The 14963-nt window shown below is 40.1% G+C and overlaps 2 protein-coding genes across 2 annotated transcripts; both read left to right on the top strand.

The window, feature by feature from the left end:
* The first annotated feature begins 1068 nt into the window (after positions 1-1068).
* On the top strand, positions 1069-8520 carry mocos (molybdenum cofactor sulfurase). Its single transcript, XM_071481358.1, has 15 exons — positions 1069-1442; positions 1518-1607; positions 1708-1774; positions 1867-2511; positions 2622-2698; positions 2887-3086; positions 3190-3306; positions 3392-3772; positions 3875-4037; positions 4172-4259; positions 4670-4794; positions 6362-6458; positions 6605-6746; positions 6843-6947; positions 7063-8520. The coding sequence occupies exons 1-15, from the start codon at positions 1331-1333 to the stop codon at positions 7165-7167; spliced, it is 2514 nt and encodes an 837-aa protein (XP_071337459.1). The 5' UTR covers positions 1069-1330; the 3' UTR covers positions 7168-8520.
* Positions 8521-8634: 114 nt separating this feature from the next.
* Positions 8635-14326, top strand: LOC139623268 (lysophosphatidylserine lipase ABHD12). Its single transcript, XM_071481359.1, has 13 exons — positions 8635-8855; positions 10007-10122; positions 10218-10323; positions 10466-10585; positions 10728-10758; positions 10862-10907; positions 11220-11349; positions 12359-12396; positions 12489-12568; positions 12676-12758; positions 12864-12942; positions 13071-13192; positions 13317-14326. The coding sequence occupies exons 1-13, from the start codon at positions 8764-8766 to the stop codon at positions 13336-13338; spliced, it is 1065 nt and encodes a 354-aa protein (XP_071337460.1). The 5' UTR covers positions 8635-8763; the 3' UTR covers positions 13339-14326.
* The last annotated feature ends 637 nt before the right edge of the window (positions 14327-14963 follow it).

The following is a 14963-nucleotide window of genomic DNA, read 5'->3' on the forward strand; positions in this document are numbered from 1 at the left end:
GTGTGAATGAGGATAAAATGTGGATTATATGTGGTGGGATACTGTCAAGTGATTACTGAGACTTGTTGATGTAATCACTTAAAGCAGTATAGATGTCAAATTTCTTAGAAGCAAGAAACTGAAAAAAAAAAAAACTTGAAGGGGTTATAGTTGCAATCTTGCTAAATAGCCATGAAGGATAAAGATAATGTTCATGTGGTTCTTTCATCAACATCTGTGCTTAACTTTAATGTCCAACAGACATCTGCATTCACTTCTCAGGGTCTCAGAATAATTTCAGCGTTAATTAAAAGAATCAAATGTGAATTAATAAATTAATGATGAAGTTAAGTGCCATTCTTTACTCACTTACCTCAGGTTTAGGACCAAAAGAAGGGGTTAAAAGTGATCCGTATATAAAAGTATATTGTTGGTATAATTAGTTACAGTTACTGAAAACAGTGTACCATATAACACTTGCATGTTTCTTCCATCATGATTTGTGTTTAGCAATAATAAAACATTGCCTATATAAATATCTGATATATCACCATATATGAAAGTTACGTTCACAGTGTATGTGTCAGTGTATGTTTTACCTATATTCATAGCATATGAATCATATGAAGCATCTTTTACCTGTGTGCAATAGAAAACAACACATAACAACAAACATTAGATCATTTCATTTTCAAATATTTTGCAAAACACATTGTACATTCATCACCACTGATCATATTCTACATAAAGTAAAATAATGAATAATCATATTTTTATAATGCTTAAAACATACATCCATACATGTTGAGTGCACGGATGGGGCTATATACTGCACAGTATTAGATATATGAAGATGTAAATATTATTGTATTTCTGTGACACATATTAGTAGCTATTAAATGTTTATGATACATATATGAATCGAAATGCATGTCCATAATGTAAACACTCAATCACCATACTAACATGTTTTAGCCTGTCTATGTTCTTTAGCCATGCTAGCTGCTCAGAGTAGCACACAGGGAAGAGCCGCGGGGGGGGGGGGGTAGCGAAAAACCGGCGTGTCACATGATTGCAATGCGTTTATTGCAGCTGAGTTTCGACTATTGACCAATATGCTTTGTGGTTTCCTCCCTTCATGGGGGCCAGTGACTAACTTCAAACTTCTCATGTGTCAACACGGCCGTGAAACCGCCCCCCCGCAGGCGAACAGCCGGACTTCAGACGGGCCGGGACTATAAAGCGGAGGCTTGGACCCAGGGCAGTGTCACTGAGGACGGGACGGTGGCTGAGTGTTGTAATGCCTGAAACAGCAGCAGTCCCGCGGTGAGCTCTGTGGCTCTGTAGATCGATGGATTTCCAGAAACTTTGCACTTTTGAAACTTTCCGGCAGGTCTGGAGGCACTACGGGTATGGGGCGAATTTAGAGGAAGTGGTCGAGCGGGAGTTCACACGGCTTAAAGGTAATGATTGTGTCCAGCCCTGAGCAGACACTGACAGGACAATCAGCTAATGGCTGCTCTGTTTGGTATAAACAGGAATAACGTATCTGGATCATGCAGCAGCTACTCTGTACCCTGAGTCTCTGGTCAGGGACTACAGCTCGGACATTTCAAGGACTATTTATGGTGAGAGGAGTCAAATGGAGAGTTATTTTTCTGGCTGTTTATGTTTCATTCATAACCCATAAAGCTTAAAGCACTAAAATCGTGTTATTTTCCTCAATAGGAAACCCTCACAGCCATAACCCCAGCAGCAGACTGACACATGACACCGTGGAGAGGGTCAGATACAGGTAAAGTCCAGTCATGGCCTCAGAAGCCTTCATAATAAGCCTCTGCTGCTTTGATGGTTCAATTGAGTTAAAAACAGAGCATTTTCTTACAGGGTATTGCAGCATTTTAACGCCCCCCCTGAGGAGTACTCTGTTATTTTCACTTCTGGATGTACAGCCGCTCTCAAATTAGTGGCCGAGAGCTTTCCCTGGAGGCCGCAGACTGAAGGCGAAGCGGGGAGTCGCTTCTGCTATCTCACTGACTGCCATACCTCTGTAGTTGGCATAAGAGGGCTGACTTCTAGCCGGGGAGTATTTGCACTGCCTGTCTCCCCCCAGGAGGTGGAAAACAGGGCAAAGGATGTGACTCAAGGTGAAGATGTTATTTGCCAGACGCCACACCTCTTCTGCTACCCAGCACAGAGCAACTTCTCTGGGAGGAAGTATCCCCTTAGCCACGTGGAAGGCATTCAGGCGAGACGCCTTTACCCAGCATGTGACCACCAAGGCCGCTGGCTTGTGCTGCTGGATGCTGCCTCTCATGTCAGCTGTTCCCCCCTAAACCTACAGGGCTGCCCTGCTGATTTCATTCCCATCTCCTTCTACAAGATGTTTGGCTTCCCTACAGGGCTGGGGGCCCTTCTTGTCCGTAACGATGCAGCAGGCATACTAAAAAAGACTTATTTTGGAGGAGGCACAGCAGCAGCTTACCTTTCTGGAGAAGATTATTATGTGCATTCAGCAAACATTTCTGACAGGTGAAGTACTGTACAAGCCTGCCAAATCCTAGATACTCTCTGAGCTCACAGATGCTGTGTAGCTCCTGCATCTTTATTCTAAAATGCAATGTTTTCTCTCCCTGATACAGATTTGAGGATGGGACTGTCTCTTTCTTGGACATTATTGCTCTAAATCACTGCTTTGACTCCCTTTACAAGATCACAGGTGCTGTAATAGAGCGAGAGAGTTGATTCATAGAAAAACTAAAACCCTCATTTAATTGGTGAAAATACATAAAATGAATAAATGCGCTCGTTTAATAGTCATAATGCATATTGCAAGTTGTTCATAATGATGAGCTGCTTCAGCTTAACATCAGCAGCATCCCCATCTTTATTCTTTTTTGCCTTCAGGGGGCATGCACAACATCCAACAACACACATTTGGCTTGGCACGCTACACTTACATGCTGCTGTCAAGTCTTTGCCATGGCAACGGGCGACCAGTGGCTCAGATCTACACTGAGGGCCGGTTTGAGAGTCCGAGCACACAGGGTGCAATCTTAAACTTCAACCTCATGGATTCTCATGGACAGATAATTGGTTATTCTCAGGTACTTTCAAGGACTTATTGCTATTTCATAAGAGTTTCATCACTGCATGTTTATGCAAAGGCAGCGCTGCTGAATATTCCGACAATTACTCTGTTTTCCTCAGGTGGACAGAATGGCCAGTCTCTACAATATTCATGTGCGCACAGGCTGCTTCTGCAACACCGGGGCCTGTCAGTCTTTCCTCGGGATCACCGATCAGCAGATGAAGAGGAACCTGCAGGTTTGAGATCAAGGGATAGGCAAAATGTCAAAGTCTGTTAAGGGCATGGATAGGTAAAATACAGAATTGTCTCTCTCACTTCAAGGCTGGCCACGTCTGTGGAGACAGCATCGACCTGGTGGACGGCCAGCCGACCGGATCAGTCCGCGTGTCCTTTGGCTACATGTCGACATTTGAAGACTGTCAAAAGTTCCTGAACTTTGTTGCAGAGTGCTTTGTAGAGAAACCGGTCACGGTGGACCGAGTCAGGCTGCAGAAGCTAAAAACAACAGCAGCAGCATCCCAGAGCTTAGATGAAGATCCTCCTATCAAAATTACTAATGGAGAAATATGTAAAATAGATGATATGAAGCCCACAGAAGCATTACTGAAGGGATTTGGACACCGAGACTCAAACAGCCACGGGGAGGCTTATACTCTCACCAACATCTACATATATCCCATCAAATCGTGTGCAGCATATGAGGTTTGAGCACAACACAACGCTATCACTTTTTTCCATCTCTCTCGCTCCTATTTCGTTTTCTCGCTCTCTTTTGATTTTGACTCTGTGCTGTTCTTCATGCAGGTCCACGACTGGCCAGTGGGACCGCTGGGTTTACTATATGACAGAGGCTGGATGGTGGTGAATGGAAACGGAGTGTGCCTGAGTCAGAAGAGAGAGACACGTTTATGTCTCATTCACCCTCAAGTCCACCTGCCCTCAAACAAATTGCTCCTGCAGGCATCAGGTCAGACAGTCTGTCAGCGGTGGACTGAAAATAAAAACACCACTTAACCAAACGAAATGTCAGTCAGTCGTTTTTTTTTTTCTGCCATAAATTCTCTTTGTGACAGGATTTCTTTTTTTTCCATTGCCCCGCAGGGATGGATACCATTTCTGTTCCCTTGGAAAACAACACTCAAAAGCATCCAAGCTATCGGGTGTGTCAGAGTAAAGTTTGTGGTGACAGGTGAGCCGGCAATCTTAAAACATCTAAAAGTAGCAGCTGCAGGAAATACTGTCACACATATCATTTGTTCCATATTTTTCACTCATATCAATGCAGTCTCTCACTGCATTGTTCTTGACACCACATTTCTACAGTGGATGACTTTATGTGGCCTCCCTCTCTCAATTTCATATGAAATTCCTGTTTTTTTTTTTACTTTTTACCATTTTTCAATGGAAAAACAAACAATGACCAAGAGATGACATTAATGTCCTCTGACGGATCCCCGCATGACGAGTCACAGGATTAAAAAAAAACAAACTTTTCATCCAGTGATTCTTGGATTAGATGTCGCACCAAATAGCAAGGAACATCAAACTCACTAGATTTCCCCCAGGGCCTCCTGAATATAATCCTCCTCCTTTCCTCAGGGTGGAGACTGTCGACTGTGGGGATGAGGCTGCATCATGGCTTTCAGACTTCCTTGGACAGCCATGCCGCCTGATAAGACAAAGTCCTTATTTCACCCGAGACATCAAGAAGAGGCCGGGCGGAGGTATATTTAAGTATCGTACCTGTTTTGCCAGAATCTTTTTCCTTTGCCCTGGAGTTATCTTTTATAATGACATGAGCAATGCAAGTTCATATTTCTTCCAAATGCTTTGCTGTTGTTATTGACCTTACATTCTCTCCTCTTAGTTACTTTAGAAATGTCATTTTTTCTACTTTTGCAAGTTACTATGTTTAAGAGCATTAGTTTATTATGTACAAGAAAAGGAGAAATTTAGTGATATAATAACAACCAGGGAAGCACTCCTATAGGATCAACTATAACACTTGAACACCACCTGTTGTGATTGAGAGCGCATCAAAACTATTAGCAAGGAAGCAATTGAAACAGTTAGTTTAACATAATCAGAATCAGAATCAGAATCAGTTTTATTGCCAAGTATGTTTTCACATACAAGGAATTTTTTCTGGTGGTTAAATGGTTACAATAGAACTACTATTAATGGATACAAGTAATGGATAAATGGCTACTATAGTGAAATAATGGCCAAATAGTTGAAAAGGTTAGGTGAAAGTAATGGCTAAATGGGTTAAATAGCTAAAATCAATGGATAAAGGGTTAAAATGGTAAAAAAGTAAAGGCTGGATGGTTGGAAAACCTGGCAGCAATAGAAAAACGATTGAAAAGGCTAAAAAAAAAAGGATAATGATATTAATAATCAAAATAAATAGCTGTGCAAGTGCGAGTGGTAGTAGTATGAATGTAGACTTGAACAAACCATCCTAAACACTGACAGTTGTATACAATTGTATGAGAAAAATATAGTCACAGTATTCACTTTTATATCATAAATTATACCAATTTCATCACTTTCAGGTAAACATATTTTGAACATGACAGGAGTCGTTGATTAATATATGTATGTATGTCAGACAAAAAAAGACACTGATATATACAACCAGACAATAGAAATTTCTAAAACATCAAATATTCTAATATACTGTTAACACTGAGTTAGCTGTCGGCCTCTATCAGTTTCATACCAACAGTTCAGTTTTCTTGTTATTGCTACAAACAGTTGTATAATGTGTTCTGGGACTGAAGGAGCTGTCAACTCTGGAAAAAATACTGTGATGATTCCACAAACAATTTCTAAATTGAATTTTCAGAATAATTACTGTATCATGATATACTGTATATTGATATTTGGCAACACAATCCAATCACAAGGTCTGTTTAGTAGCTCTTGTGGAGCTTTTGATTGTATTACACAATCTGTCTCAGCAGATGTTGTTTGCCCAGTTGTCACGGAAATGTAGACGTTCAAATTTACCTTTTTGGAGCATTTCAAGGACTCGTTGTCGGCTTAAAAGTCACATGGTGATAGAAGATTCACCTACCATCGCTCGCCTGTAATTCATGTATGTTGAATGGCGAGTGCACATTTTGATCAGTAATGATAAATTAACAATAGTCATTTTCCTCCATCCGTATTATAGTACCAGCCCAATTTGTAGGCTCTTTGGGGAGGCACATTGTTCAAACAAGAGATCAGAATGTTTTGCTGAAAACAAATAGATCAATGGGGTAATATAAAGTCTTTCCCTTCTAGCTGCCACCTCCACGTCCCTCTCCCTGGTGAATGAAGCTCAGTATCTCATGATCAGCCGAGCCAGTGTGGAGCTCATTCAGAACGAAATGAGCAGCAGGTTTGAACACATAATGAGTTATTCAAAATAAGCAGTGCTCCAGAGAAAAACATCAGGATGTGTTGACGCCCGTACATTTACATTACAGTAGATAATTTACGTAGGGTAGCAAACTAACATGCAATTTCCACATTCTCTTTTCGCAGGCAGGACTATTCTGAGGGCGATCAGCTCCTTGACACACAGAATGTCATTAGCCGCTTCCGAGCCAATTTAGTCATCACTGGAGTAGAACCATTTGAGGAAGATAATTGGTCACACTTGATTATTGGCAACACTCAATTCATGGTGAGCTGACACTTTGAGATAAATGATGAAATCTTCAGATGCATTAAAAGCGGATTTCTCAAAAATGAATGTGCTCCCTGTGTGATTAACCCAAAGGTTGCAGGTCGGTGTGGAAGGTGCCAGATGGTTGGAGTAGATCAGCAAACTGGGACCAAAACAAAAGAGCCGCTAATGTCCCTGACTGCTTACCGCAGGGGGAAGGTCAGTCAAAAACATTTGTGTTTATCGTTGTGTGTAGTGGTGGCAGTGGTGGGTGGGTGATGTACATGTGTATGAAAAGAACAACCACTTTACCTGTTGTTTTATGAATTTTCAGGTGACATTTGGTGTGTACCTGACCCATCAGCTACCAGAGGGTTCCCCCACAGCCAGTGTCCTCTCTGTCGGCTCCCTCATAAAGCCAGAGTCACACAGTTCTTGAAGTGGTAATCTGCATCGACATCCTCTATATCTATTTTGGCGACATATTTGATGTAGCAGTCATTTCTGCACAGTGTGTCCTTAAGATCACATGTCATACACTGTGGCGAGTTACCGGTACTATAGATGCGGCTCTTTTCTGTCTGTGTCACCCTGGTAGTTTCCTCTTAAGTGTCCTTTTCACACCAGGGCGTTCAGATTTGTTTCCATCTGAGTCTGTTTTGATGGGAAAATAATTCGATTTTTTTTTCTTTGTTCATGTTGTTAAATTGTATGCTGTAAAATAGATGTTAAGTATTAATTGTATGTCAAAATTACAAATTGAAAGTGTTACTGTTATTTAGGCCAAAACATGTCAGGCTTGATGCTTTAATCACTGCTCATGTTAACCTCCCAGACAGTTCTTCTGCTGTTTCTCCCCATGGAGGTTTATATTGCTATTTACCCCAAACACAACATCACTGTTACTGCTGCCAGAGACCTGAAACATATTGCTCCCTGTAATGAAAAAAAAGCCACCAGACACTCTGTGCTCAGTGTATGCTCCCAAAGTGATGCTGACTTCAACATAATAGTTTGCCAGAAAGCGTAATAATTTGATGTAGAAGATAGAAAATTTGTAATTCCTGAGGCACAGTAAGGTTAGACATCTTGGCCACCACAGATTACTTGCTCAGAATGACATGCTCACACATGAATTATGTATGTACTGAAATGATCTGTCAATGTCTGGCAGTAAAATTGGTCCTATATTGCTCACCCATGATTACGGAAGGAGCAGTATGAGTCATCTTTTGTGTATCCCAAGGTTTTGTGCTGCTAATAGCATATTTGTCAGTTTGTGTGTGCCCATGTATAAAGGCCTCCCAAACAAAGGCTGAATAAAATATATACATTAAGCACACATTCAAGCAAATGCCTAGATAAAGTGTCTTATATGGTATTTTAATGATGGTGGTGGACAGTGCTGTCTAACATGTCGCTCCAAAATCCCAATATGGGTGAGATCTGGTGACTTCATAGGCCACTGGATGTGATTCACATAATTTTCATAATCATAAACTCCTTCAGTGACTCATTCTACTCTGGTTGTTCCTTTAATATGTCAAATCTCTACCTCTTATGAGTGCACAGACTCCTGCACTGGCACAGCAGTGTGTGAACTCTAACAATGATTGTTTTTAATCAGCGATGAATGTGTGTTTTATTTGTACATTTTTTTACTGTGGACATTTAATGTGTGAAATAAAATGAATAGATTTTATGAACCTTTGCAAAACACATGATTTAAGAAAAATAATAAAACTGTATATCAATCATCTACATGTATAAATAAAATCATTTTTTAACTGAATTATGTGTCTCGTTTTTTCAGTGCTGCTTTTAAGGTAGCGTCGTGTGCAGCATGTATTGTACTCTCTAATAAACGTACCTTTAGCAGTTCCACCTTAACAGTCTCGGATACCTCCCCTTCCCCGCGACTTCACTGTACTTTGATCAAACTTTTTCACCCGGTAACCGAGCGTCACTGAAACTACGTTTATATATATTTTAATGTGACCCGTGTTTTACTTGTTTACTAACGTGAGGTTTCACGATGAAGAGGAGGACCGTTAAGCAGCCTGATTCATCTTCCGGAGCCGGTGGGGCTCAGAGAACTGGTGGAGTCCAGAGGCAGGAGGGGACGTCGTGAGTTAGCTGCTTTACCTCACTAACTGTTAGCATAACTGTTGCTATGATGTGGGTTTTTACAACTGTGTTATCTGGCGAGGACTTGTTCGTGACCTCAAGTCTGGTGTCCATATTACCACTTACTTCCGTATTTACTAAGTTACAGCTGTTGTTTTGTTTTTTTTTTTAAATTGACATGTTAAGCAAGAGTGACATAAACAAGGTGTCACTATGGGTGACACCCTCCTGTGACCCATAGTCCTTTGTCATCATGGGTATTTGAGTGTAGATTGGTGGGGAAATGGCAATTTTATCCATTTAAAGTGAAATCTACAAGGCTACCAATACTTTCTTTAGCTACAGTATTTGGTAAAAATACTACACAACTGAGCAGACACCTGTTCTGCAGGAAACCAAAGATTGACTACACCAGACTGCAGCTGTGCATTTGTCAAAAGTCTGATATGAGATTTCTCATTCTCTTCTAGAAGAGATTTGGCAGTGAATATTAAAGTATAAGTATTAACACTGGAGAGATGAGGCGACAGTCTGATGGCTGCTGGAATGAACGGCCTCCTTTATGGTTCCCCTCCAGCAGTGTGGAGAAATCAGTCTTCGACTAAAAGGGCTCTTCTGGCTGATTAGAGTGTTAATGGAGGGGGTGGGATGTATTGTCCATTAATTAGCAATAGTCTGAATAGTATCCTCTTTTCTGCTGTTGCCTTCGGGGAGCCAAGACTGACTCCAAGGGCAGCCTGCTATTCTTATTAGTTTATTCAAATGTACTCTCCCACCATTAATGTTAGTGTTGCAACCACAGACTGGTAAGACCTGTGCGGAGCTGCTCTGTACATGCCAATGGCTCTGAGTGTAAGTACATCTGGTGTTGATTAGGGAGTTTGAGCTGATCTGGCTCTGAAGAGGGGATTTACAATCACCAATAATCAATAATAACCATTTTTAAATTGACAGATGGTGATTCAAAGTACTCTTAACACTTTTAATCAGTCTATTGCAGTCTATTCTTGTTTGGTTTACTTATAAAACCTCATAGAGATTGCGCAAGGTCCCCAAGAGGGTCCTCAGCCTTTACTGACACAAGATCTGTAAGATAATGGTTAGATAGTCAGTATTCACATCGTTTTATTTCTCTCTCTGCCTGTTTCCAGGTCCCGATGGTGGCTGAAAAGAGGCTTATCGGCTGTCTTTGTTATTTTCATTTTGGTGCCTTTCTCACTGAGGATACTGCCAGAATTAATCCAGCACCTTGTTTACACTCACAGAAGTAAGTGAATATCCTGTCTGTCTCTTGGAAGTACTGTAAATCCTCAGGTTGCACAGAAAAATAGGGGCCTGCATCTCTTCTTTTCCTGTTCGTAGTCAGGGTGCCGTTCTTTGTTGACCTCAACCAACCTGCTGATCTCTCCCTTAATCACACCATCAACATGTACTTAACATCAGAGGAGGGAATCTCCCTCGGTGTATGGTGAGTATAAGCCAACTTCAATATTTTTTTCTTTTCCTAGCATAGGTATAGAAATGCTAAGAGTAAAGGACAATACCTATTTTTTAATGATCTAATTATCGGTTGAGTCTCTAAGCTTGTATGTTGTTTTGAACTGTTCAAGGCACACTGTCCCTGATAGCCGGTGGAAAGAGGCACAAGGGAAGGACTTGGCGTGGTACCAGAACACTTTAAGCGATGAAAGTCCAGTTTTCATATATCTTCACGGGAACACAGGCACAAGGTATGATAAATAATGCATTTGTATTACAGGTGGCTGAAGAAGCAGAGAGTAGACGTTCCACACCACTGGACATGTTTGTTCTTTTTTTGGGGGAAAACACTAATTTATTGGCACTTGTGTTGTTTATGAATCGTTTCAACAGGGCAGCCACTCATCGGGTGGGAGTGGCAAAAGTGAGTGATACCGACACAAACATATTAATCTCTTGGCAGTCTAATAAAGATATGAAAGTCTCAGCAGCCATTCTGATGACAAATAAGCATTATGTGTCAACAGGTATTGAGTGCACTTGGTTACCACGTGCTGGTGCCTGACTACAGAGGTTGGTGCAAATGAAGATTTATGACTCTTCTCTTGAACATGTTTTCCATGTCTACGCTTCCTCCCCTTCTTATTGATCGTAATAAACAACCTTCTCACATTGATTTAAAATCATTTGCAGCCATATGATCACTGCAGAGTCAAGCAGTTGTGCTTGATGAGTTGTTTGTTATAAGGCAGTTAAAAGACCACAGTTCAAGTTTAGGTCAGAGTCTAGTGCAGGTTTTCCTCTGAGTGACTGCCACCTTGTGGCAGAGTGAAGCAGCTCTGTGATCTGTCAGTGAGCAGTGCTTGATAAGAGACACTGTGGCAGGGTTTGGAGATTCCACTGGGGAGCCGACTGAGGCCGGTCTGACCACTGATGCACTCTACTTGTACAACTGGGTCAAAGCACGCAGTGGAAACAGCCTGGTGGTCATCTGGGGACACTCTCTTGGCACAGGGTGAGTAGAAAAAGACTCCCTGTCTAAAACAGTTTACTCAAGTAAAAAATAGCATGTGTGTATCAAAAGGTAAGCTTTCAAAGCTGGCGTGGAGGTAGCTTAAGAATTAATATGACTTTAATATTACTTAATTCATTAATATTACTGAACTGGAAGTCTCCATCGTCCCCTTGTTTCAAGAGGTGACTCAACGATATGCTAGAAATTGTTAAGATGGATTAGATAATTAACAACATTTTTTCCAGAAGGTTTGGAAGCCATTTTTGACATTGCTTGATGAGACCTAACTATATAATCCATGAGCTTCGCTGCTTGTTTTTTTTTTTCTATTTGTTCAGACTTTTCTCTTGGGGGTTCTGGATGTGCCTTTTTGTTAATTTGTGTAATTGCTCTGGGTGCTCGTTGTATTTGTTTTAATGTGAAAAATCATGAATAAAATAAGACTCAGGCCACTGTTGTAACCATTTGTTTATATACACTCCTCTTTCCTGAAATGTTGAAGTAACAGGCTGCAACATTTAGACTTTAATTTCACTTTTTGTTAGTCTTCTTTACACAGTTGCGTGTGTTACATATTATCACTGACATGGCTCAAGATTGGAGCATGTTTAGGAGAGGGCCCTTAGTGTTAAATCGTTCACAATTTGGAGTGATGACAGTCACATTCACAGAAGAAAAGTATAAATACAGTGTGTTACAGGTGGATCTTGATACAAACTGCAGACAGATCTCACCATATTCAGTTAGTACAGTTTCAGTTAGTAGAAACTAACTGTAAGTGACATGTGCATACATAGTAAATTATTTAATTCACAGCTGTATATGTACCTGTCAGTAAATCAGTAAAATACATCGCACATTCATGACAGAAATTGTTGAAATTAGCCCTCAGCTACAATAAACCTGCCACTGTCAGGAGAAAACCGTTTTAAGTATTGTTAATAATAACTGTTCAAATTACGCACACAATGGAGAAACTGACAATGTTGTTCTTCATATCTCTGTGCAGAGTGGCCACTAATGCTGCAGTGAAACTAATTGAGCAAGGTATGTTTTTCTACCAGTGAAATCTGTCAGATAGAAATAAGAGGAAATAATCTGAGGATCTCAAAATAACAACTATTTCCTCTTGTTTCCAGATGTGGTTTTTGATGGTGTGATCCTGGAGGGTGCATTCCATACTGCTGAACGTCAGCCTATAGGTCATCCTTTTGCTTGGGTAGACTTATTTAACTTAACCACTTTTCTTACTGGATTTGTTCCTTTCAAGTGGCTGCTTCTACATAACAAACTACCTTGCAACGTTTTATGTTTTTCTTTTTGAAGTATTACTGGACGTTTCCAGGCACTGGGTACCTTTTCCCAGAGCCATGGGCAGAAAACAAGGTTGCCTTTCCCTCTGAAAAAAAGTAGGTTTTAATGAAAACTTACACACAATAGTCAAATATTACAAACATTGATCAGCTAATAATATTGTTCAAAATGACACAATCTGTGTTTTTGTGTGTCTGCAGTCTGAGGGAAATGAGAAGCCCAATACTTTTCCTTCATTCAGAGGACGATCACTTGGTTCCCATTCAGATTGCTCAGAAGGTATCTTGTCATCTAGTCCAATGTAAACTGAGGCAGTATTTTTCTTACAGCTGTACCTGATTAGGTGTCGTCTCTGGGATAACTTTTTGTTTTAGCAGGACTGAACTTTCTTTGCCTTTCTCTCCCAGTTGTATGAGACAGCAGTAAACACCCAGAATGCAGAGCGAGTCAAGCTGGTGACTTTCGACGGCTCTCTGGGGTACCTGCACAACGGCTTATACAGAGACCCCCATCTGCCTGACATCATAAAGTGAGAAAACATTTCATGGATAATACTTTATTATATCCAGGCTTGGTAACTCTGCGTCTGTTAAATGGACTGTTTTATTTCAACAACATGTACATCTCATCTTGTCATCGTCTCTCCTCCGCAGGAAGTTTGTGATGTCTTTGTAACGCGGGAACGACGACTGCTTCAGATGCGGAGCACTGATTTAATTTCAGTGTTTTACCTTGTCTTCACCGCTGCATATGTGTTACATTAATATATGATTCAGAGGGTTTGTGTGGAACAATTGTTATTTTAAGAACAGATGCCAAAGTTGTTCAGGCCAATAGTTTGTCTCTAAAGCAGTTAAGATATATTGAATTGTTAAGTGCTGATTTTTAATATATATGTAAATGGTAATTTATTCTGATTAAATAGAACCAGAAATAGCATTTCTAATTTAAAAAGTGATTAGGATGAGACATTACTACAGCAGGTGCCCTCTACTGGGCATTGTTGTGTGGTGATGTTGCTCATCTATAATACTAGATAATCGGTTTTTAATCCACGGCTTCAGATGTCAAGGTGTCAGTAACGTTTCAGAATAATACAAGGAGAACAGCTGGAAAACATCTGCTCTCCGACCTTGTTATCACAAGCACAAATTTTAAAAAATCTGGTTCGTGTATATAGAATATAGATAGAATATATAGAATATATATTGAATTCACATTAGTCTAAAGAGTCTCCGTTCATACGTTACTGCAGTTTATTACAGTAAATTTATGCTCCCTCCTGTCAACCAGCAGGTCATCACATGTCTGTCTTGCATTTTGTGTGACATGAAAAGACACATTGACATAATGATTTCATTTGGAAAAGCGATAGAGGGGCGATCCACTCTGTAGAGTTCACAGAACACTACTTTACCTGTAACATAATTGTAATAGATAAAATAGCTTGGATTAATTTAGTTATGTGTAGCACTGTTTAAGATGCCTTTAAGAATGTGTTCAGCCACCTGGATTCTTCTATGAACCCAAAATGTCAAGATTTCTGCAGATGAGTTATACTCACAAACTTGCTGTGCTTCAGAATTTGCTAACAACAAATTTGGTTGTGTCAGATATTCACAAAGCTGTGTTTTCATTCAAATAAAAAAATATTTAATCTTGAGTTTTGTTCTGTCAGTGTCAGGTTTTTTAAACTAAGTCCTTATTCACATAACTTGTAATATAGTACAGTGTAGTTTACTGTGGACTGTTTCTCTGCAGAACAACAGGATGTATCTTTCAGTAAGGCTTCCAACTTAATTTAGCACGGATACACTTGTGCATTTATTACTACTATTGATAACTTCTCTTTACAATTTCAATTTCAGTAATGTATGTCAGCTTTCGTACATTAAATGACATTTTTAAAGCTAAGGAGAATGTATACATAGTCAAAGGTGAATGAGTCTCCTTTTGAAGACAAGCCTCGACATCTATTGTTCTACTTTTTGTAGAGTGATATCCTCAAAGAGACATAAAACAACCACTGCATTGTTTTTAAAATTACATGCACCATTTTTTATTATATTTGACTCTTATAGTTCTGACAAGGGAAGTACAACCAACTTTGTTTATGAGTAACAAACTAAAGCCTTCACAGGCTTCTTGCAATGGCAGAGATGTTTTCTAAATATACTTCTATTAATTGGACTTTTAAATGGAAGTCATTGACCTGTGGTATAGGTTTCTCAGCATTATCCTCAGGGGAACATGGAAATACAATCCTCACAGAAAATGAATGGCTGAGGTTGTTGTGAATG

This window comes from Trachinotus anak, unplaced genomic scaffold (genome assembly GCF_046630095.1).
Source record: "Trachinotus anak isolate AG129_WGS33_773 ecotype Australia unplaced genomic scaffold, CSIRO_AGI_Tana_v1 ptg000007l, whole genome shotgun sequence".
Taxonomy (NCBI): Eukaryota; Metazoa; Chordata; class Actinopteri; order Carangiformes; family Carangidae; genus Trachinotus; species Trachinotus anak.